General features: G+C 53.2%; 1 protein-coding gene across 5 annotated transcripts in view; it reads right to left on the minus strand.

The window, feature by feature from the left end:
- The window catches only part of ABR (ABR activator of RhoGEF and GTPase), a gene marked incomplete at both ends in the record, with an annotated part of 221353 nt that overhangs the window by 23774 nt on the left and 176249 nt on the right, over window positions 1–21330 (minus strand). For all 5 annotated transcript variants that reach the window (XM_079725668.1, XM_079725667.1, XM_079725669.1 and 2 more), the window contains 6 exons: window positions 13028–13159; window positions 13564–13661; window positions 16183–16257; window positions 17169–17273; window positions 17761–17836; window positions 18204–18326. In XM_079725668.1, the coding sequence (XP_079581794.1) occupies window positions 13028–13159; window positions 13564–13661; window positions 16183–16257; window positions 17169–17273; window positions 17761–17836; window positions 18204–18326 (609 nt within the window). The remainder of the gene's footprint in view (window positions 1–13027; window positions 13160–13563; window positions 13662–16182; window positions 16258–17168; window positions 17274–17760; window positions 17837–18203; window positions 18327–21330) is intronic.

The following is a 21330-nucleotide window of genomic DNA, read 5'->3' on the forward strand; positions in this document are numbered from 1 at the left end:
AGGGAATATATGCAGCCTGAGCTGTGTGGGCAGGAGAGGCAGGGACTGCCACCAGTGCTGCCTTGGTGACAGCTGGGGATGGGGACGGCTTCCAGGCAAATCCTCCAGCCTGTGAACACGAGGAGGAAGTTTCTTTCTCAGAACCTTGGGATGCTGCTGCTACTTCTCTGGAGTGACCTCCTTTTCCCCACTGCAACGACTTTCATCTTCCCTTCAGCCCAGACTGGAATCCCGATTCCCTGTCCCTGTCCTCCAGCCAAGTGACTTGAAGGCAGGAAAGGGGGTTTCTGAGCAGCCAGCTAGACCAAGGCCACAGGCACCCCGGGGAGGACAGCCTGGGAGTGAGGGGGAGGGGAGAGCCCCAAAGGGCCACCCGGAGAGGCTGGGTGCAGGAGCTGGAGCCGGACAGGAGCCTGGGATGGCGCTGAGGAGGACCGGGAGGGGTGTGGTCCGGGGTCAGCCAGGTGCGCTCCCTTCAGCCCCAGGGGTGGAGAGCAGGTGGCGTGTGGGGCTGGGAGGGCTGCGGAAAGGAAGCCCATGGTGGTTCCTGCCCGGAGACAGGCACCGGAGTCCAGCCCGAGAGAGAACCAGCAGGGCGGGCAGTGCCCGGGAGCCTGGGGCCCACGCAGAGGGTGTATGAGTTGGCAGGGAGGGTGGCACATCGCAGGGCAACTGTGAGAAAGGGGGGCGGGAGAGCCCCTTTAAAATGAATGGCCCTGGGGTCCCTGCATTCCTAACGTGTGTTCTCACCTTGTTCTGTACCGATCCTAACCCAAACTGTGGATCGGAAGGGCAGAGATCTTCAGAGAATGAGAAAGTGAGACCCGTTTATGTTTTTCCATCCACACTGTTTGAGCATCTGCTATGTTCCAGGCCTGAATTAGGCCTGGGGACAGGAACACTTTGCTCAAAGTCACTGAGTAGCCAATGGCAGAGCTGAGCCTAGAAGCTACTTTTCCACTCATTTACCCATTCATTCATCACTGACTAGATAGCTACCACATGCCAGGTGGGGAGGACACTGAACAGGTCACAGCTCACTTGGAGCTGTGAAGCTCCAAACCGAGCCCTAGCCAACCCACCGCTGACCCGTCCTCCAAGGAGATAAGTGCCAGCAACTGGGGACTCTTTCAGGCATCCAGGCCCGGACTCTGGGGTCTGGGCCCTGCCTGCTAACAGCTGTGCATGGGGTTGCAGGCCTCTAGGGTCCGGAGCCTCAACTCTGTAGATTAGTGGTTACTGGTAGCTTTGGATGGCCACCTGAGAGGGAGATGGGGAGCGGCTTCCAGGATGTTGGGACAGGGGGCAGCCAGGACTCAAGGGTAGTTGCTCCGCAGCCCAACCTCAAGGTGTACCATGACCCTCCCGTCTCCCGAGGCCTGGCCGAGTCATAGGACAGTGCAAAGCACGGGCTGTTCTGCACACAGCCTCACCCTCCACTCTGCCTGGCCACCCCAGGCTGGTGTCTCAAGGGTGCTTGGTGGCTCTAGGAGAGGTGGAGACAGCCACAGAGCTTGCCTGCTTCAGGACTGTCCTAATGTCCTAACGGGCCCTGGCAACTCCTAGTAATTCTCACAGCACATTTGGTCACGGAAAAAGGGTGGAAAATCCACTGGAGCCTTTGGGAACATCTTGTATACCTAAAACAAAACCCACCAGGGACGGAGTGGGTAGGGCACACCCACACACATCCATCCATTCCTTCCCACACAACTCATGGATGTAACTCACAGCCAGACTGACACCCAGACCCCCTTGGCCACTTGCCTGCTCCCAGGACGGAGGCAGTATGGCCGGGGTCTCCCAGCACAGCCAGGGGTCAGAGCACTCCAGGGGGCCTCCCAGGCCACAGACTGAAAACACAACAGTCTCAGGCAGGGGGGGTTGAAAGTAGGTCAGGGTCCGCTGAGCCTCCATGCTTTTTTTCTCTTTTGCTAATATTAAGCAACTCTTTTCCACCCAACTCTGAGCTCCAAATGAACAGAAGAAAGCTCCTGGGAGCCACAGAACCGGGGTGTGAGTCCTGCCTGGTCACTGTGGCAGCCACTCACTCCCTCTCTCTGGGCTTAGTTTCCACACCTGTCAAACAGGATCTTGGACCAGACAAGTGGTCCGCAGTGAACTTTTCTTAAGCAGAGGATACACCCCGCTTTCTTTCTAAATGAAACCTTATGCCAATGTCTCCCTGCCCCCAATCAGCTAACGGCAGAAGCAGGGGGCAGAGGCCCCTGGCTGAAGTGGGGTTCCAGGACCCTAACCCACTCACACTGCCTTTGTCCAGCACTCCCTGCCTTGGGGGCGCCTCCTCGGGTTGCCCCAGTAATCCCCAAGCCCCGCAGACTCTAAAGCCTCCGGTCTTCCTTTAAGGACAGAGGCTTAAAGGAGGACAGTTCCCCTGAGAGCGGCTATTCCTCTACCACGGCCATCGGTCCTCGCTCCCCTCCAGGGTGGGTAGATGTGGAAGTCGGGAGATTAGGGGCTTTTTAAGGAAACTTTTGGGTCAGAGTCCTGGATCTGAAGCTCATGTTTTATCTCTACTTTTCTCTCTGCTTTGGGAAAACTCTGGGCCTCTGCTTTGCTGGGGTGAGTTCCCTTCGGTGGCCTTACAATAGGATAACGCTTATCGCATGGAGTCAGTCTGGTCGGTGTTTTCTGGGTCACCTGCGGCCTGAAGCCAGTGCAGCTCAGCTCTTGCCTCCAAGGCTGTAAGCAGGCTATGCCTCGCTTTCCCTGTGCCAGCCCATGGGGAGTGGGGGGCACCTGGGGGTCAAACCCTCACCAAGAGCCACCACTGCCCCCACGGCTCGTGCCACGGCCAGGCTGGGCTGGGTGAGGCGCTGAGGTGGGCTGTGCAGTGCCCACAGTGGGGGAGAGCCACGTGAGGCGCCCCCGATCAGCATTCACGTACAGCCTCGGCCCTCACTCAGGGAGTCCCTGGAAATTCCCCTAATAAGTCCTTTGCTCAAAGGTTTTGAATAAAATCAAAGGCAGGACCATCCTAGGAGGCTGAAGTCGCAGCCTCCGCCAGCAGGGAGGTGAGCGGTTACTGGGAGCGTGCAGTAAGCCAGGTACTGTTACCTCCGAGGACTCATCTGGTCCTTGAACAGGTCTGAGAGGGAGCACTCAGAGAGGTCACCTCGCTGTTAGATGGTGGAGCTGCGATCAAACCTGGGTCTTCTGCTTCTGAGTCTAGGAGCCCCCGGGCCCAGAGCTGGGAGAGCACCCTCTTTTGGTTTGTTGAGAGGCGGCACAGCTCTCAGGGCTTGAAGGAATCAGTTCCCAAGGTCCTCTCCAGATCAGCTTCTCTGCTGCCTCTCACCTCTCCTAGGTGAGCAGGGGGCATTCCCACGCAGGGCAGGAGGCAGAGGAGACCCGTGCCTCCGTCTGCTTCCTGCCCAATGCTTCCTGTCTCCAGAATCCCCTGGGCGGAGCCCAGGCTCCCCAGATCAGGAACACCCGGGAGACGGAGGTAGCTGAGCGCGGGCCGGAAGAGAGAGGTTGTCCTACAAGTTTGGGGAGGCCTTTGGACAGCAGGGCGGGCTCTCTCGTAGGATCCTGCCCCTGGCTCTCCCACATCCCGCTGCCCACTCTGCTCTCCAAGTGCAACTGAGCCATCCAGACCTGCCTTGAAGAGGGACAGCAGGTGAGGCACCGGACAGTGAACGGGTCTGAAACAGCTCTAGGCTGGGCCCTGGAAGGTGGTGTCAGAGGGAGGGAGAGGAACAGTCCCGGTGCCCCCGTCCCTCCCCGTCCGTGTGCTTCTGGGCTGGCGCAGTGGTGCTGATGGCGGCGAAGGGAAGAGCCCCCCGTGGACCTGCTGAGAGCAGCAGGCAGCACAGATATAAAACACGGACTCTCGAGGCAGACGCTTCCCCTGGACGTGCACACCAGCCCAGGCTGAAGGCAGGGGAGGGGTCCATCTTCCAGCGGAGAGGCTGGAAAGCCACACCCTGCATGGCCACTGGGTGTCCCAGGGCGGGGAGCTGCCTAGCTGCCTCCCTGCCGGCAAGGTTTTCTCACAGCGGCCCTTCCCCCAATCCGAGTCAAAACCGGCCACTCTCAGGGGACAGGGCCTGGCTGTGGTCAGTGTGGCCTGAAGGATGCATGGGAGAAGGTGTTAAGGACACCCGGTAATGTCCCCTGTCGTTCCACCCAGGGAGGGACCCAGGCACTCCTGGTACCAGCTGTGAGGAACCCGAGTGGAAGGGGTTCTGGGTCAACCAGGCCAATGCCTCAGAGCCCAGCTCCAGGGCAGTAAAGCTGGGATGCTTGACCCTTGGGCAGAGTCAAACGGGGACAACAGACACCTCGGGGGCCAGTGGGAGGGACGTGGGGGTGGGGGAGCCCTCGACTCCTGCCCTAGCAGCCTCCTGACCTGCGCTCACTCCGAATTTCCTCATGCCCTGCAGAATAATTGAAACCAGAAGTAGTTCCTGCTGACAATGACCCCTTGTTTCCAGCTCATCACTCACTCTGGGCCTGACCGTACCACGCCGCCGAGCTGAACGCGGCTCTGAGGGGGATGAGCCCAGAGCTGCTCAGCCCGGGGTGGGGGCACAGCAGGAAACCTCAGGCTGGGAGGTGGTGAGGCCCCAACCTTGACCTCCTGCCCACTCCGAGGTCGGTTCATCAAAGCTGGTCTGACTCCAACAGCATAAGAAAACAGACGTGGCCTGAGCCAGCCTAAGGCCCAAACACAGGGGCCACTTGCAGGTGACAGCCTTTGGGAAGGGGGTTTGCTTGACAAGCTACACCCAGAATCCCTGCAGGAAGGCGGAGGACAGTGCACCTGGACCTGCCGGCTTGGGCAAAGGGCTGTCATCACTAGACAAGGACAGGCCTTGTGCCAGGTCCTGTGCCAAGGCCCTCACAGACTTTCCCCTTCTGTTCTCTTTACAGCCCATTTTACAGATGAGGAAACTGAGGCTCAGAGAGGTAAAGTAACCTGTTCTCCCAACTAATGAATGGAGAAAGCTAGACTGAAGCCCAGATCTGTCTGGCCTCAAAACCTCTTCAACATTGACTGAATGATCGCAATTCTCCTCTGTTCTCTTCACTACACGGGGAGGTCCTGTTCATTCTTTGCATCCACCACACAGTGCCTGCCACTTAGAGGGAGTTCAACAAACAGAAATGTGGGAATAAACTAGTGAAAGCGTGGATATGCGCTGACCAGCTCTTTCAGGGACATTCCATCCTTTGAGCCTCACAACAAGCCTGTGATAGAGGCAGAGTGGGGATAACTGTCCCCATTTAATAGATGAAGAAACTGAGGCCTCCAAAGATCAAGGGACCTGGATGCATTTTCCCACCCTCAGCCCAGTGTTCTTCCTACACTATCAGGGTAATGCACTCTACACTCAATCTATCTAAACCACTGACCGAGGGGAAGACAAACAAGTTAGCAAAGGAGGGCCAAGGAGACAGGGATGCCTAACCCGGGGGAAGAGAAAGCCAGCGGGGGGCAGCTGTTTTCTTCAACTAGAAGAGGCTAATGGTGACAGATGTAAGCTTTTATGTGTAGAATGGATAAACAACAAGGTCCTACTGTATAACACAGAGAACGATACTCAATATCCTGTGATAAACCACAATGGAAAAAAATATTTAAAAAAGAATGTGTATATATATATAACTGAATCAATTTGCTGTATAGCAGAAATTAACACAACATTGTAAATCAACTATACTTCAATAAAAAAATATTGATTAAAAAAAGAAGAGGCTAGGGCCTCCCTGGTGGCGCAGTGGTTAAGAATCCACCTGCCATGGCAGGGGACACGGGTTGGAGCCCTGGTCCGGGAAGATCCCACATGCTGTGAAACAACTAAGCCTGTGCGCTACAACTACTGAGCCTGTGCTCTGGAGCCCATGAGCCACAACTGCTGAAGCCCGTGCGCCTAGAGCCCGTGCTCTGCAACAAGAGAAGCCACCGCAATGAGAAGCCCACGCACCTCAACGAAGAGTAGGCCCCGCTTGCCACAACTAGAGAAAGCCCGCGCATAGCAACAAAGACCCAACTCAGCCATAAATAAATAAATAAATAAATAAATAAATAAATAAAATAAATAAAATAAAATCTTAAAAAGAGGCTAATGGTGACCATTTGTGTCCTGGGGGTTTGGGGGGCCTGATCTCCTTTTACAGCTGGAGAGACATGAGCAACCAGGGGTGGGGGAGGGGGCGCGGTAACCCTGGGTCTGGAGGGAAGGAGGCTAAAGAAATCTTCATCCTCAGAGACCATGCTCTTCTCCTCACTTAAAAGTAAGAAAGTCTGGGGGCTTCCCTGGTGGCACAGCGGTTGAGAGTCCGCCTGCCGATGCAGGGGACACGGGTTCGTGCCCTGGTCCAGGAAGATCCCACATGCCGCAGAGCGGCTGGGCCCATGAGCCATGGCCACTGAGCCTGCGCGTCTGGAGCCTGTGCTCCGCAACGGGAGAGGCCACAACAGTGAGAGGCCCGCGTACCGCAAAAAAAAAAAAAAAAAAAAAAAAAAAGTAAGAAAGTCTGAAAGTCTAAGGCAGAAACAACCCAAATGTCCATTGATGGATGAATGGATAAACAAAATGTGGTCTATACATATAATGTTATGCAGCCTTAAAAAGGAAGGAAATTCTGACACACGCTGCCATACAACACAGATGAACCTTAAGACACTGTGCTAAGTGAAGTAAGCTAATCACAAAAGGATAAGTATTGCAGGATTCCACTTACACGAGGTACCCAGAAATCGTCAAATTCATAGAAAGTAGAATGCTGGTTGCCAGGGGCTGGGGGAGGAGGAATGGAAAGTTACTGTTTCATGGGTATGGAGGTTCCGCTTGGGAAGATGAAAGGTTCTGGAGATGGATGGTGGCGACGGTTGCACAACAATGTGAATGTCCTTAATTAATGCCTCTGAATTGCAAACCTAAAAATCATGAAAATGGTACATTTCATGGTATATATATTTTACCACAGTTGAACAAAAAAATAAGAAGGTCTAGATATTGTCAGATGTACCAATCTGGGCTCTGAGAACACACCCAACTCCTGAAGGCAGGGGACTGGCCTTCATGATCTCCTTCTGAGTGTCATTTCTAATAGCCCTGACCTCTCACAAGCTTCCAAGTGGCCACGTCAAGAATGTCAAAGAAATCACCCTCCTTTCCCCTTCAGACACAGGCTCCAGGCTCCAGATGGGAAGAGGACAAAGGGCGAGGCTCCCAAAGGCCCTAAATGTTGCAATGGGGGAATGGGGTGGAGGGAGTCACCACTCCAGGCATTAGGACAGCTAGAGCTACCTTCTTGGCCTGGAACCCTGCCCCAGCTCACCCCAGGGTCTTGAGCTCTCTTATGCCCCAGGGGACCACCCCTAGCAGGCTCACAGGAAAGTGTAGCTGTGTCCCACCAGGGGGAACAGGGCTGAAGGTTGGGGGCCCATCCCCAGGCTTGTGGCTGAGCTGGGAAGCGGGGGAGCAGGGGCATGAAGCGGACCCTAGGTCTCAGACCCCTCTCTGGTCTGAAGTCAGTGGCAGGAACTGAGCTGTGAAGTCCTCAGGGAGAACTCTCCCCTCTGGCCCAGCCAGTCAACAAGGGCTGGATCCTGGGAATATGCTAATCAGCCAGGGAGTAGGTCCCAGTTGGGGACAGCACATCTGGAGCCTGGAGCGGCATGGTTGGAAATAGACTGGGATAAACATACAGGAGTCTCCTAGGGCCAGGGAGCCAAGGCAGAGGAAGGGGGGGCCTCCTGGCTGAGGGGTTCCTGGGCTGGGCAGGGGCGGGATAGCAAGGAGGAAGCAGACAGTGGGGGTGGCCTGCATGGAGAAGCTGGAGGTCTGGGGAGGGAAGGGAGGGCTCAGAAATGCACCAAGCTGGTGGGATCTTCTACTAACTTTGCAGTGACAAAGGGCTGACCCCTAAGAGTCACAGGCTGACATCCAGGTCTCCCCCTGCCCTGTTCACTCATTTGCCCAGCAGCTGACCAAGCACCACCAAACTGGGATCAAGATCCTGAATCTGGAGGCTTTGCTCAACCACTAATGAGCTGTGTGACTGTGGCTATGTCACTCACCCTTTCTGGTCTGTTTCCTTCTCCCCTCAAAACAGGATTGGATGAAATGCCCTCCAGGATTCCTTCTGGCTATAACCTTACTGATCCCTCTTCTTTCATTCATTCCTTCAACCTCCCTCTTACTTGCACTGCTCACAACCCCTCCAGCTCAGGGCAGGCGGGCTCCTTAATTTCCCGGGACACTCCCTGTGCATTCCTGCCTCCCTCCCTGCTCTGGGTCACGTGGGCCCTTCCCCCAGAATGCTCACTCCACTGCTTTCTGCTGATCCAGAGCCTGCCCAACTTGCTAGAATAGCAGAGCCTTAAAATGGCAATTAATGTGCTGGCCATTATGTAAATGATTTTTATAAAGTACTTTTGACAATGTAACAAAAAAGATAATTATAAAGACTACATTCAGACCTAGAAAAAAGGGGGATTATGGTAATGTTACTTGAAAATAGAAAAAAAAGACAAAATACGCACCATCATTAAAACCATATAAAAATCTGTATACCTGAGGAAGGGAAAAGGCACAAAATAAGATGGCTGTTTCAGAGGAGTGGGAGTAGGGATGGTCAGTGATTATGTTTCAAGTCTCATTATTATTATTGCAATTCTCTTTCTAATATAAACACTGCTTTTGGAATTTAAAAAACCCAGTGCTCTCAAATCCCTCACTCCACCTCCTCCTGGAAGCCTCCCTAACTCCAGCCCACAATGATCTCTCCTCGTTTGAATTCCTGCAGCACAAGTTTCCATCTCATTATGCGGGGAACCGTGGGAGGCTTGCCCTGGAGAGGGCAAGGCAGGGGCTCTGGAGACACCTGGCTCTCCTATCCGATGCCTGGCCTTGGGCAGGTTCCTTAACCCTTTCGTGCTGGAGAGGGTGTGGAGAAAAGGGAACACTCTTGCACTGCTGGTGGGAATGTGAATTGGTACAGCCACTATGGAGAACAGTATGGAGGTTCCTTAACAAACTACAAATAGAACTACCATATGACCCAGCAATCCCACTACTGGGCACATACCCTGAAAAAACCATAATTCAAAAAGAGTCATGTACCAAAATGTTCATTGCAGCCCTATTTACAATAGCCCGGAGATGGAAACAACCTAAGTGTCCATCATCGGATGAATGGATAAAGAAGATGTGGCACATATATACAATGGAATATTACTCAGCCATAAAAAGAAATGAAATTGAGCTATTTGTAATGAGGTGGATAGACCTAGAGTCTGTCATACAGAGTGAAGTAAGTCAGAAAGAGAAAGACAAATACCGTATGCTAACACATATATATGGAATTTAAGAAAAAAAATGTCATGAAGAACGTAGGGGTAAAACAGGAATAAAGGCACAGACCTACTTGAGAATGGACTTGAGGATATGGGGAGGGGGAAGAGTAAGCTGTGACAAAGCGAGAGAGAGGCATGGACATATATACAGTACCAAACGTAAGGTAGATAGCTAGTGGGAAGCAGCCGCATAGCACAGGGAGATCAGCTCGGTGCTCTGTGACCACCTGGAGGGGTGGGAGGGAGGGAGACGCAAGAGGGAAGGGATATGGGAACAGATGTATATGTATAACTGATTCACTTTGTTATAAAGCAGAAACTAATACACCACTGTAAAGCAATTATACTCCAATAAAGTTGTAAAAAAAAAAAAAAAACTGATAACTTTCCTACCCCGCAGGGTACTGTGAAGATCCCCTGGGGTAACAGCTGTGAGCATTAGCACGGAAAGCTCTCTGATGTGACCACCCCCACCCCACCCCCACCCCCACCATCAGCAGCCACAGCATCACCACCATCTCCAGCATCGTTATTGGCACCTCGCCTTGTTCCCTAGTGGCGTGGCATATATCGATACTCCTGTCTTTCCAATCTGGCAGTAGATTCCTTGAGGCCAGGCCCCTGCACCTCAGAGCAGCCAGTCTGTAAGGGGCACACTGTAGAAGCAGAGGAAGTCCCCCTCCCCTGACTCTTTGCCACGCACACTCATTCTGCTTCCTTCCAGGTAGCCAGGCAGAAACATCCCCTGCCGGGAGCTAAGAGGACTCCAGACAAAGGCTGGAGAGGGATGCAGGACTGGGAAATCACCCCAGCTCCTTCTCCAGGCCACTAGCCATGCGGTGCCCTTCACCCAGGCTGGGGCATTCCCCGATGAAGGCCTGGGCCATGGAGACACAGCACAGAGGAGAGAGCAGGGCCTTCCTTGCTCACCGTCAGCGGAGGCACCAGGGCCTCAGTGTCCTCATCTATAAAATAGGGTGGATACGACCATCCTTTTCCTCACAGAGCTGTTGCAAGGATCTCATGAGAACATTTGGGAACGGGCCTCCAAGAGCACAAGCGCTGGACACACATGTTGGCGATTAGCGCTGCCATCTGTCTGTCACTAAATGCTGCCCCTTCCTCACCCCCCGGCCTGCCGCTCCAGGGTCCCTGCCCCCATTGCCATATGAGGCCAACCCAGAGAGGGAGGCTCATTTTGGAGCAAATGCCTGGAGCTTAGGAGATGGGATCCCTCGCTGTTCTCTAGATGGGCTGAGGGAGGATCGGCTTAGACGTGGCCTTCTCCCCTTGCCTTTCTTTCAGGCCACCTGAACATCCCCAAGGACTGGGCCCTACTGTGAGGCCACCTTTAGCTCCATCCTCGGCGCCTGCTGAAGGGGAGCAGGACTGAGGGCCAGAGGCTGGTGCCAATTCCCTTCCTTGGACACGAGGTGCTCGGGGAGGTGGGAGTGAGCTGTGGGAACAGACCGATCTGTGGCTCCGTGGGCGTCAGTGCAGTCTCTCCAACCCAGCCCAGTCATCCTGGGTGGCTCCGAGGGTAGCCCCAGGGTGAGAGGACTTTACAAGGCATGGCACACCCCTGGTGGGGACAGCCCGCCCTCTGATCCACAGGAAGGAGGGCAAGACAGCTCCACATCTGAGGACAAGGCCTGGGCCTTGGGGAGTTGAGGGCTGGGGAACTTCACAGCCCTCCAGAGGACGCTGTCTCTGAACTGGAGGCTCACAGGCCCAGGTCAGCTGGCAGCAGGAAGGTTTGTGTTTCTTTTAATATCAACTCCCAGGCATTTAACATTCCTCGAAGCTTAAACACAGAAACATTTTCCTTACCAGACTGTGCTTTCTGCTTTGCCAAACGTAACCTGGCTTCCTCCCCTCCCCCCACCGCCTCCATCTGCTCCTGTCTCCAAGATGTAATGATTTATGGTGTGTTTCCCCTGGGGCCCGTGCAGCTGACAGCGGTGAGAAGGAGGGAAGCAACAGGGCTGCGAGTCCAGGTGGGGACAATGCCTTCGAGCCCTGGAATCCGGGTTCTGGGGGGTTGGCGCCCACGGTGCTTACTGAGCTGGCTGCCCAGGACACCCTTTTAAACTCTTCCATTCTGCAGCCACTAAATGACCCGGGGGCGTGGCCACCGGTCATGCTTCTTGGCTGGGCATCTCCCGAGGCTGGACAGGCCGGCCCAGGGATGTGGAGATGGGGCTCCCAGTCCTCATCCCTGCAGGAAGTAGCTTCCCGGGACTGAATCTAGAGCTCACTCCCTTCAGCTCCCATTTCCTAAATAATAAAGGACCAGCTCGTGGTTGCCTGGCAGCACTATCTCCCTGGCGACGGTGCTGAAGAGTGAGGTGCAGGTCCCCAGCATTAAGAAGGGATGTGCTCAGGAACATGGGGTGACATGAGGCAGATGGCTGGGCCCCTGCTGAATGGTGCCATCTCCCTTGTTCAAACACAGGAGCCTGAGACAGGGTCGGGGGGGGGCGGCGCACACAAGTCTCCCAAGGGGACACTGCCACCAAGGACACCCAGCCAAGAGTCAGGTACCAAACTCTGCAGCCTCAACAGTGCATCAGAGAACAAATGCTTCCTGCGAAAAAGCATCATTCTGCTCGCCGCACCCAGATCACACCTGGGGCAATTGTTAAGAAGCCTATATGTATATGTATAGCTGATTCACTTTGTTATAAAGCAGAAATTAACACACCATTGTGAAGCAATTATACTCCAGTAAAGACGTTTAAAAAATTAATTAATTAATTTAAAAAAAAAAAAGAAAAAGAAAAAAGAAACCTAGAGTACCCAAGGCCCACGGCTCAACGCCAGGGTGTCAGTTACCATTTCCTTTGATTGCACGGTCAGAGAATCCACACCCAAAGCAGGCTACTTGTGTCAAAAGCACGAGGCCATACAAGGTGCCAGATGGAATGTGGATAGCTCCACACTGAACGGCACCCCCCCAAGCCTACATCCCCTTGACAGGTAAGTGAATAGCAGCCATCTTCAAAACTGGCAGAGCTTCCAAAGACACAGGCTGCAAACAAAGCCCTTTTCCCTCTGTACATTTGTAAGGTACCGAAAAACGTAGCTGAGGCATATATACTCTTACCCTGACTCAGGACCTGCGCTCGTACCACAGGACCCACCCTAAGCCAGTGAACTCCTGGCACAGGTGAGTAAAGCCCAGCAACCCTAGCAACAGGTCAGAGACCAGCCCCCAACAACTCAGTTGGATCCTAAGCCCTTCCAGTCCAGTGGCAAATGCTTGGGGTCTCACTCCTCCCATGGCAGACAGGGCTAAGCCAACACAGCTCTCATGGATACATCCTCAGAATCCTTCTTAACACAGTGTTCCTGGAAAAAGCCACTAGTAGGCTAAAGATGGGATGTGAAAACAAAGGTAATGTCATCCTTGTAGTCCGTCCTGCAGGAGTGTGGATGATCCACTGGCACCAGATGTGGAAGCCCAAGGAACCAGGCACACGTGGGCTTCTGGGGCTAGACTAAGACACCATCTCCAGCAGGGGAGAAAAACCACCTCAGGGAACGCTTCTCAGAACAGCTTTGAACCCAAGTCACAAAAGGCCAATCACCCTGACCAAGAAGGTGGAGGAGAAGGACGCCTTCCCCACTGGCACCACCTCCTGACAGCTCCCCGAGCCTTGCCTTGGTGCCCTGGCTGTGCCTGCCTCTCACCTGGATCTGCCCTTTGCCCATGATCTTGTCCACGATCTCGTTGTTGTCCTTGTTGACCTTGGTCTTGTCATAGCACTTCTCGTAGCACAGGATCCTCAGGGACTGAGACCCCTCCAGCTCAATCTCGAACTCCTGGGGAAAGATGGGACAGGGTCCTGAACCTCCAAAGCTGACCTGGCTTCCCAGTGGCTTCTCACCCCACCATTGCAAGGGTGAGAGGGGGTGAGGTGGGCCTGTGAGGACCACATCGTGAGGGCTGGAGCAGCGTCCTCATTCTCTAGAGATCCAGAGGCCTCCAGATCACTGAGGAAGTGGAGTTTAGGGCTTGAGCTGTAACGCCGTGTCTAGATACAAACCCAAGATCAGAGCCAGATGAGCAGGGAGGGGAAGGCAGAGGGGTCAGAGGGTTAGAGCTGGCCCAACAGCAGGCTTGGCTGTCCTGGACCAGCCAACAGAACATGAGCACCAGGAGTGGGATGGGCACGGTGGGGGACAAGCCCAGGGGTCCCCATGGGGACACCAGCCCCTCCACTCACCTCGTCCCACTTGGGCTCTGTTGTGTCCCGGAACACCCTGGTTTTGGCTTTGCTCACAAAGTAGCCAAAGGAATCCACCTCCAGGGTACAGTACAGGTCTGCGGGGGGACAGGCAGAGACACACCGAGTGAGGCCAGAGGCTCAGGAACCCGGGAGGGAAAGGGGGAATCACTCATCGGTCCCCCCAGCATCCCCATGGGCGGTCTGCAAATCCACACACTCCCTCCCGGGCTCAGGCCCTGGCAGTCTTCCCCTCCATGGGTGGTGCCAAGGTTGTTTCCCAGGGTAATGGTGTGTGTTGGAGGGTGGCTTTGGGGTACTACAGCCAATCCTCTGCAGTGTGAATCATGAGGCCAGGGGCAGAGGTCAGCGGATGGACATAAATGCCCCTCCCAGGCCCAAGGAGCTGCCCAGCTGGGCCATCCTCCATCAGAAGGGCTTTCCTACAGAGGGGAGAGCGGGTATAGCCATCCCTGAGTCGTCTCTAACTGGGTGTGACAGAGACTAGATGTAACCGGGTTTCCGAGCACAACAGGCTGTGGGCGCAGGTAAACAGGCGAATAATGCAGAAGGCCTAACGCACCCTGGCCTCCATCAGAGCAGAGACGCGTCTGGGCGGCTGAGAGATGGAGGGGCGTGAAGTGCCCCTTAATTGATTCTGCTATGAGTGAACCCTTTGTCGGGGGCCAGGGGATAGTTCCTGGGATAAAAGGAAGGGCTTTGCAGTCAGACTGTCCAGGTCAAACCCCAGCCCTGCACAAACCACCTACCCGCCGTGCCTTACCGCTCTCATCTGTGAGTCAGGAATGATGATGGTGCCTGCACCCTAGGCCTAACGTAACGAGTTTACTGTGACAAGAAGCCAGGCTGAAGATTCACAAGGCTTAACTCCCCGAGTCAGAATGAATGTCTGAGTGGGTCAGGGGGCCGGTGGAAGGAGAAGGTGAGGACTGTCTGGAGGTGAGGGGAGACCCTGTAGCAGCACCTCACCCCATGGCTGAGCACCCTGACCCAGTCTGAGAGGTAAAACCCCTGCTCTGGGGGAGTGGGATGCCCCACCCCAATGGGCCTGCTCCCTGAGGCCCATCCCAGCCAAAAGGACGCAGAGAGACAGTAAGCATGAGACATCTGGGCACCAAGAGATGGGAGGGCCCTGGTCCGGCTCAGTGGGCTGCAGACTTGGGTGTGTGTCACAGCCCCAAGGAGCTGACTGACCAGGAATATTCCTGGGCCACCCCCTCGTCAGGGGATTCTGTGGGTGTGGGGAGGGTGCTGGAAGCTGTCGCGTGCACCACCAGCACAGCCTGGAGTGATGAGAGTGGTGGTCCTGGCCATACTGAGAGAAGGGCTGCTCTAGAGGCAAAAACGCGGGCTTCAGTGTCAGAAGACATGGATTGGATGCCACCACCTGTGTGCCCTACTGGGCCACCTGGGAAAGTCCCTGGAGCCTGCTGGGCCTCAGCCTCTTTGTGTGCCAAGTGGGAATGGCATCAGTGACGTCAGAGGGATGCCAGGAGAATCAGAGCAGATAACGTGCCTGAAAATGCTTAGAACGTGTCAAGCACTATCCACTCGCTGGCCACGTTTGCATTTTCTCCAGCATCGAGTAAGGGACCGAGGCACACAGTAGGTGTCTGGAAATAAACTACTTTGGTCAGCATTTCTGAGCTCCTGTTCATCCAAGGATGAAGGAGATGTGGTTTCTGCTCTCTACGAACTCACAGCAGGAGAGGCAAAGTTTAAGTGACAAAACAGCACGACAGGTGCTGCCCTGGGGTGATGGGAACACGGAGGGGGGAGGCAGATTTACTGCAGGAATTCAGGCTTCACAGTGAATGTTTATTAAATGACTGTTTGCGAGCCAATGGCATAACCTCTCCGTGGTGCACTGCAGGGAGAGAGGCAAAGGGCAGATCTCATCCGCCAGAGGGGAAAAGAGGGAGTGAGAGGAGTCAGGAGCCCTGCGTTTCTGATCCTACGTGAGGTTAAGTCCTTTTATGTCTCTGTGACTCAGTTTTCTCATCTGGCAAATGGGGAGAAACTATTAGCTGTCTAACTGACTCACAAATTCCTACAGGGAGAAAAATTAGATAAAAATGGAACTGTATTTTGTGAAATACTAAGAACTGCACTGATGTAGTAGATGGTGATTTAGAAAGAAAAAGAAGTGTGTGTGGCAGTGTGCTGGCACTACACATACAGGTCATATTTAAGCCTGCTCTTAGGTCCGTATTAACAAGCACGATTGCCTTTTATGGAGAAAAAAGCTGAGGCTCAGAGAGGTTAAGAGACTTGCCCAAGGTCACACAGCTTGTAATCGGCAGATGTGGGATTGGAGCCCCGTATTTCTGATACCTGGGGGTGGGGAAGGGCTTGGGGAAGAGCAGACCATGGAGACAAAAGGCAGGGATGATCCCCTGCCAAGAGGAGCTGGTTCCTGGCCTTTGGGGGAATGCCCCACATCTCAAAGGAGCTGGCAGGGCCCCAGCCTGGGCAGACAAGAGCCGAGCAGGTGAGCAGTGGGAGGCCCTATGCAGTGGGTCCACAGAGACTTTCTGTGAAAGGATAAACAATGGCCCACCCAGCCTCTTCCTGGGGCTGGTGGTCAGGGGTACTTACTGGCTGACTGTTTAAACCCCTTGGCAGAGTGGACGATGACATGGAGGAAGCCATAGAGTCCTGGAGACTCGTCGTCTGCAAGAGAGAAAAGCCCCCAGGGAAGGGGGTGATGAGAGAGACCTGCTTCTTGCCCTCCTCACCCCAGGCTGGTTGGATGCAGAAAGGGCGTGAGACAGTCTGTGCCTTGGTCCGACAGCACCACCTGGTGGCCAGATGAAGAAGCGTCCACAGTCCACTGCGTCCTGGAACGTGAGCCGATGCTCCTTTCTCCCTCCACTCCGCCTGGGTGGCCAGTCCACACCTTCCTCCTGGGCCAGGGACTTCGTCCCATTTCCCACGGGGCACTTTCCCTCCCCCATGAATCCTGCCTATCCCCTGGCTGCCCGACTCAGCTTAGCCTTCCAAATTTGAAATTAACCAATATTAAGTCACTCTGTGCCAAGCAAAGAGAAGGTCCAGCTCTGCCTCCTCTTTGGGACATACGGGGCAGATGACCCCCACTGTGGAGGACAACTTGCCTTCAAACCCCTCCCCTGCTCCAGAACCTCCCACAGGCTCCTCAGCTTGAACAATATACTTCCTTGCTTGGCATTCAAGGCCTTCTAAGATCTGATCCCTGGAAACTTTCAGCCGTATTTCTCGTACACTCCTCTCATCCACCTACACTTCCCGTCCACCACCACCCTGCTCCATGAACTGGTGACGACCTCAGGAACATATTAACAACACAATCCCAGTGCACCAGGGCGCCAGATCTTCTCTCCAGCCAGAGGTGGCCAGGGAGTAGTTGGGGCTGTCTGGAGACTCAGCAGAGAACAACCCCTATTCCAACTCTCTGTGTACCTGGCAACCGAGTCTTCCCAGCCCAGCAGGCAGAGATCAGCCATTTGTAGCCGAGTGTCTGGCTAGGTCTTTGTGCAAGGCCCCAGCAATGCCCTGGGGGCTTGGACCTGCTGATTTGAGTAACCTCGGGTTCCAGATCTTACCGTCTTTATTGCTGGTGACAGGAATGTTGTGTACAGTCCTAAGTTTGAAACAGGATCCCGTGAGCACCTGGAGCTCCACTGAGCTCAGGACAAAGGCCTGGAGATCTGCAGGAGGAGACAAGAGAGAGGGAAATGTCACCACAGGTCCACTAGGACCTACTGCTCTTCCTTGGGGGCTACTGCAGGAAAAAAGCTGAGCTCTAGGGGCAGAGTGGGTCACTGGCAGGGAGGGAGAGTAGACATTCAGCTGGGGATAGTCATGGGTGCTGCCGGAGGGGTAAGAATTGGAGGGTCTAACTAGAGAGGTTCATGAATGTGGGTGCAAGACAACAAGAGCAAGAGACAGAGAGCTGGACAACCCTGGGCTGTGGGTCAGTCCTACTGCTAATTCACCGTATGCCTTAAGCAAATCACCTAAATTCTTTGGGTCTCAATTGATCAGTAACGTCAATTAAGTGCCACCAGCCCTGGCACTTTACAGAGTGACTGTGAGGGCTAAACGAGACTTTGGACATGAATGTGCTTGGAAATGCAAAAGGCCCATTGTTGCCATGGACACCATCAGGGTAGCGTAGTTGGGGCAGGGCTTTACCTTTCTTCTGTAGTTTCTGAATTGCTTCTCTCCACTCTGACCTCTCATAGTCTGAGGACAGTAGGAACAGGTAGCTCTGTAGAAAGGAGAAGAGAATTCAGTAGGATGACCAGAGTCAGGCCAAGGACATTTCTGGATCCTGGGGCCCACAGTGAAGCTCCTTTGCACCCAGGTACCCCTAGGCTTGGAGAAGGGCAGCTGGGAGGAAGGCCTTCCTCCTAGGAAGCCTGGTGACAGGAGTGGCAATGCCAGTGATGGCCAGCAGAGGGCACTGGCTCCCCACCAGCAGGGAGAGGGAGTCCAGGGCTGGAGCCACAGCAGCCTCCTTGGGAATTGGGGGCCTGAGTCCCTGATTCCCACGGGTCAGGGCCAGGAGCTATAGAGAGTGGGCAGCCCCGGACCGAGGAAGGGAACTGTCTCTGTTCCATCCCCACCCTTCTGACCTTTCCATTCCGATTGTGGATCCGAAATGGGATTGTGGGGGAATTGAGCAGCAGCAAGAACTCATTCTCAAACATCTTCTTTTTCAGGCGCTCGATGGCCCGGCTCTGTCCTTTGTTGGCTTTCTGCAGGGGACAGAGGGCACAGACGGTTCTCTTCACACTCAGACTCCACTTCTCACCCAGTAGCTCTATGTACAACATTCCCCTGTGTATTCATCATTTTTTCCCCTTTTCTATATTTTATGATGATTTGATGTCTTGGGGGCCTAGCCAGCCACAGAGAAAACTGCTCCTCCCAGGACATGCTAAATCCTAAGCTAGTAAATGATTCCACTGTGAGTGCGTCTCTCGTGTGCAGACCAATCAATCTTGAGTCCACACCTCCAACCATCTCCTTTAACGAACTCACACACAATGCAATATTTCCTCTGCCCTAGATAACCCAGGGCAACTAGACACCACTACTCTAGCCCGGAGCCTGCTGCCTCATTCAAACTAGCCAGTCCTAAGTTGTTTCCTGTGGAAACCACAATCCAGGCTCTGGGCCACGCACTCCCCACGCTCCTTCTGCCTCTAGACCGAACCTCGTGCTCTCCCACGTGGCACGCCCTCTTCTCTTGGAAAGTATAAGTAATAAAATAAATATAAGTAATAAAAATCTTCCAGTGGCATCAGCATCTCTGAGTTGTCACTCAGTCATCTCCATAAATTAAATCCAGGGTACCACTGAGACACCCTACTTAAAAACTGCAGACACCTTTCAGCATAAAGACCCCACCTCTGGCCTGGCACACAGGGCCTCCCCTGGCTGGGTTCCAGCTTCCACGCCCAGCCGATGTCCCGTCACACGCCCCCTGCACCCTCCACCCCAGCATCACGCTATTATCATCCCTGTTCTCTAACAAGCTGTTCCCCCTCTCAGCCAGTGTTCCCTTCTCCTCCAGTTTTTCAAGTTTATATTTTATAAAGGATCCCTTTCCTTTTATTAACTGCTATCATGTTTCATATCTCTGTTCCAATGCCATCCTCAAGCTCCACAGTTAGCATGCATCTCTGCAGCATTTTTTTTTACCCACTAGACTGGCAAAATTGTGACAACTGCTCACAGCTGGTGCTGTGACAGTGTGGGGGAACAGTGACTGTGACACAATGCTGGGGAGAACATGATCGGATGCAAACTTTTCAGAGGTAAGTCTGGTAACGAAATGCACAAGCCCTCTGCCCCAGACATCCCACTTGTAGGGAATCTATCGGGGGGAAATATGAGCGCAGATTAAAGAACGAGAAACAAGCTAAAGACTCAAATACGTTGTCATGTAGTCGAGCAACAGAAGAGGATGCAGCTGTTAAAAAGGATCTGATAGATTAAATTGCAAAACAGCATGTGTAGTCTAATCTCATTAAAAAATACATATATACACACATGTATAAGCATAGAAGAGTCTAGAAGAATACACCTCAAACTGGTGATAATGGGGGGGTGATGATCAGTTCTACTCTATACACTTTGATATTGTGAGCATTTCTTGTTATAATAAGCTAATATTACATTGGTGATTAGAAAAAAATTGTGTTTAAAAAATATTATTAAAGAATAAATTGCTGCTTCTTTTGTGACTCAGAGAGAACAACACTGTGCCTCTCCAGTGACTCTTATCATGTTGTGTCACATGCTGTGGTCACACACAGGAATGTCTTCATTCTCCACTGGATAAGGAGGTCTGTGAGGCATCTGGCACACCCCTGCAGCCAGCAGCCAGTAGAGGTGTGTAAGCATGGATTCAACTAAGCAGAAGGCCATGTCTGCACACCTGGGGAAGGACAGAGGGCACAAAGTCTGCTGCTCCCAGGACCGGGTGAGAAACATGCATGCAGGATGCCCCCTGAAGTGGGGATGCTGGACAGAGCCTGATGGGGAAACAGGCTCCAACGAGGCAGGGTGAGCCTGGCTGTTCAGGAGGAGGACACCTGTGCTTGTCAGGGGGCTCCCTCTGGGCAGGTGCACCCGCAGTCTGACCCTCAGCCCTAGGACATTCCCCTGAACCAAACATCCCTGGGGTTATTACTATGGCCTTCCTCTCCCCTGTTCAAAGAGAGATATCTGGGTTTAAAGAATCCTTAGAGGCCATTTGGTCATGTATTTCTCAACAATTGTTCCCAAAGCACCTATTTATTACGTGCTAAGTACTAGGACATAGGACTGAAGAAAACAGCCCCCTCACTAGAGCTGAAATTCTAGTGGGGAAAAGAGAAAGCAGAGCGTGCAATTTTAATTCAGTACCAAAAAGCCAAGCAAAGAGGTAAACGTCTGGAACCAGGAAGCTGGGCACCCAACCCAGACTGTAGCAGGGAGACATCAGGGAAGGGTCATCAGGTGAGGTTAGGCCTAAGGCCGAGCCTGGATGGGTGAAGAGGAGAGACCAGGCCAACCAACCAAGCCCCTCCACGCTCTTCCTTCCATTCATGCGTAAGGCTCTGCCTGTAAGGTGCTTTCCTCTAGCCACTGTTTTCAAATACATGAATTTAAGGCTATCCATTGTCCTCTAAAGAACACTTTGGTTACATCCCATGGGTTTTGATATGGAGTGCTCTCATTTTCATGCAGGTCTAAACAGTTTGCAGTTTCCATTTTGATTTCCTCTTTATCTTGAAAGTTTTAACTTCCCAGGCATATATTTAACTATATTCTAGTTGTTAATTTCTAATTTTACTGCACTGTAGTTTGTGAACATGACCAGTACACTATCGTTTTTTCGTTTCAATTTGAGATTTCCTATGCAGCCTAATACATGATAAATGTCTGTGAATGTTCCATGTGTGTTTGACAGAATCTCCGTTCTCTGTCAGGACACAAGCTTCTGTGCATTTTTAGATCAAGTGATATTCAAGGCCCCCTCTGTTATTTATTTGCTGACTTGATCTGTGCATTTCTGAGGGGCCTCCCAGGTCCTTTCTCTTGCATACACCTTGCTTTCCCTTAAGAAGGACTTTTTCTTCTCTTGCTTTCCTATTCTGCAGTGTTTGGCATACACTGTTCCCCAGGAAACGTCCCACAGTTCACCCCACTGAATTCTGAGCACTGACTCCTTGGTCCGCCCTCCATATGCTCTGTGCTAATCTGCTATGG

This window comes from Hyperoodon ampullatus (assembly GCF_949752795.1).
Source record: "Hyperoodon ampullatus genome assembly, chromosome: 19".
Taxonomy (NCBI): domain Eukaryota; kingdom Metazoa; phylum Chordata; class Mammalia; order Artiodactyla; family Ziphiidae; genus Hyperoodon; species Hyperoodon ampullatus.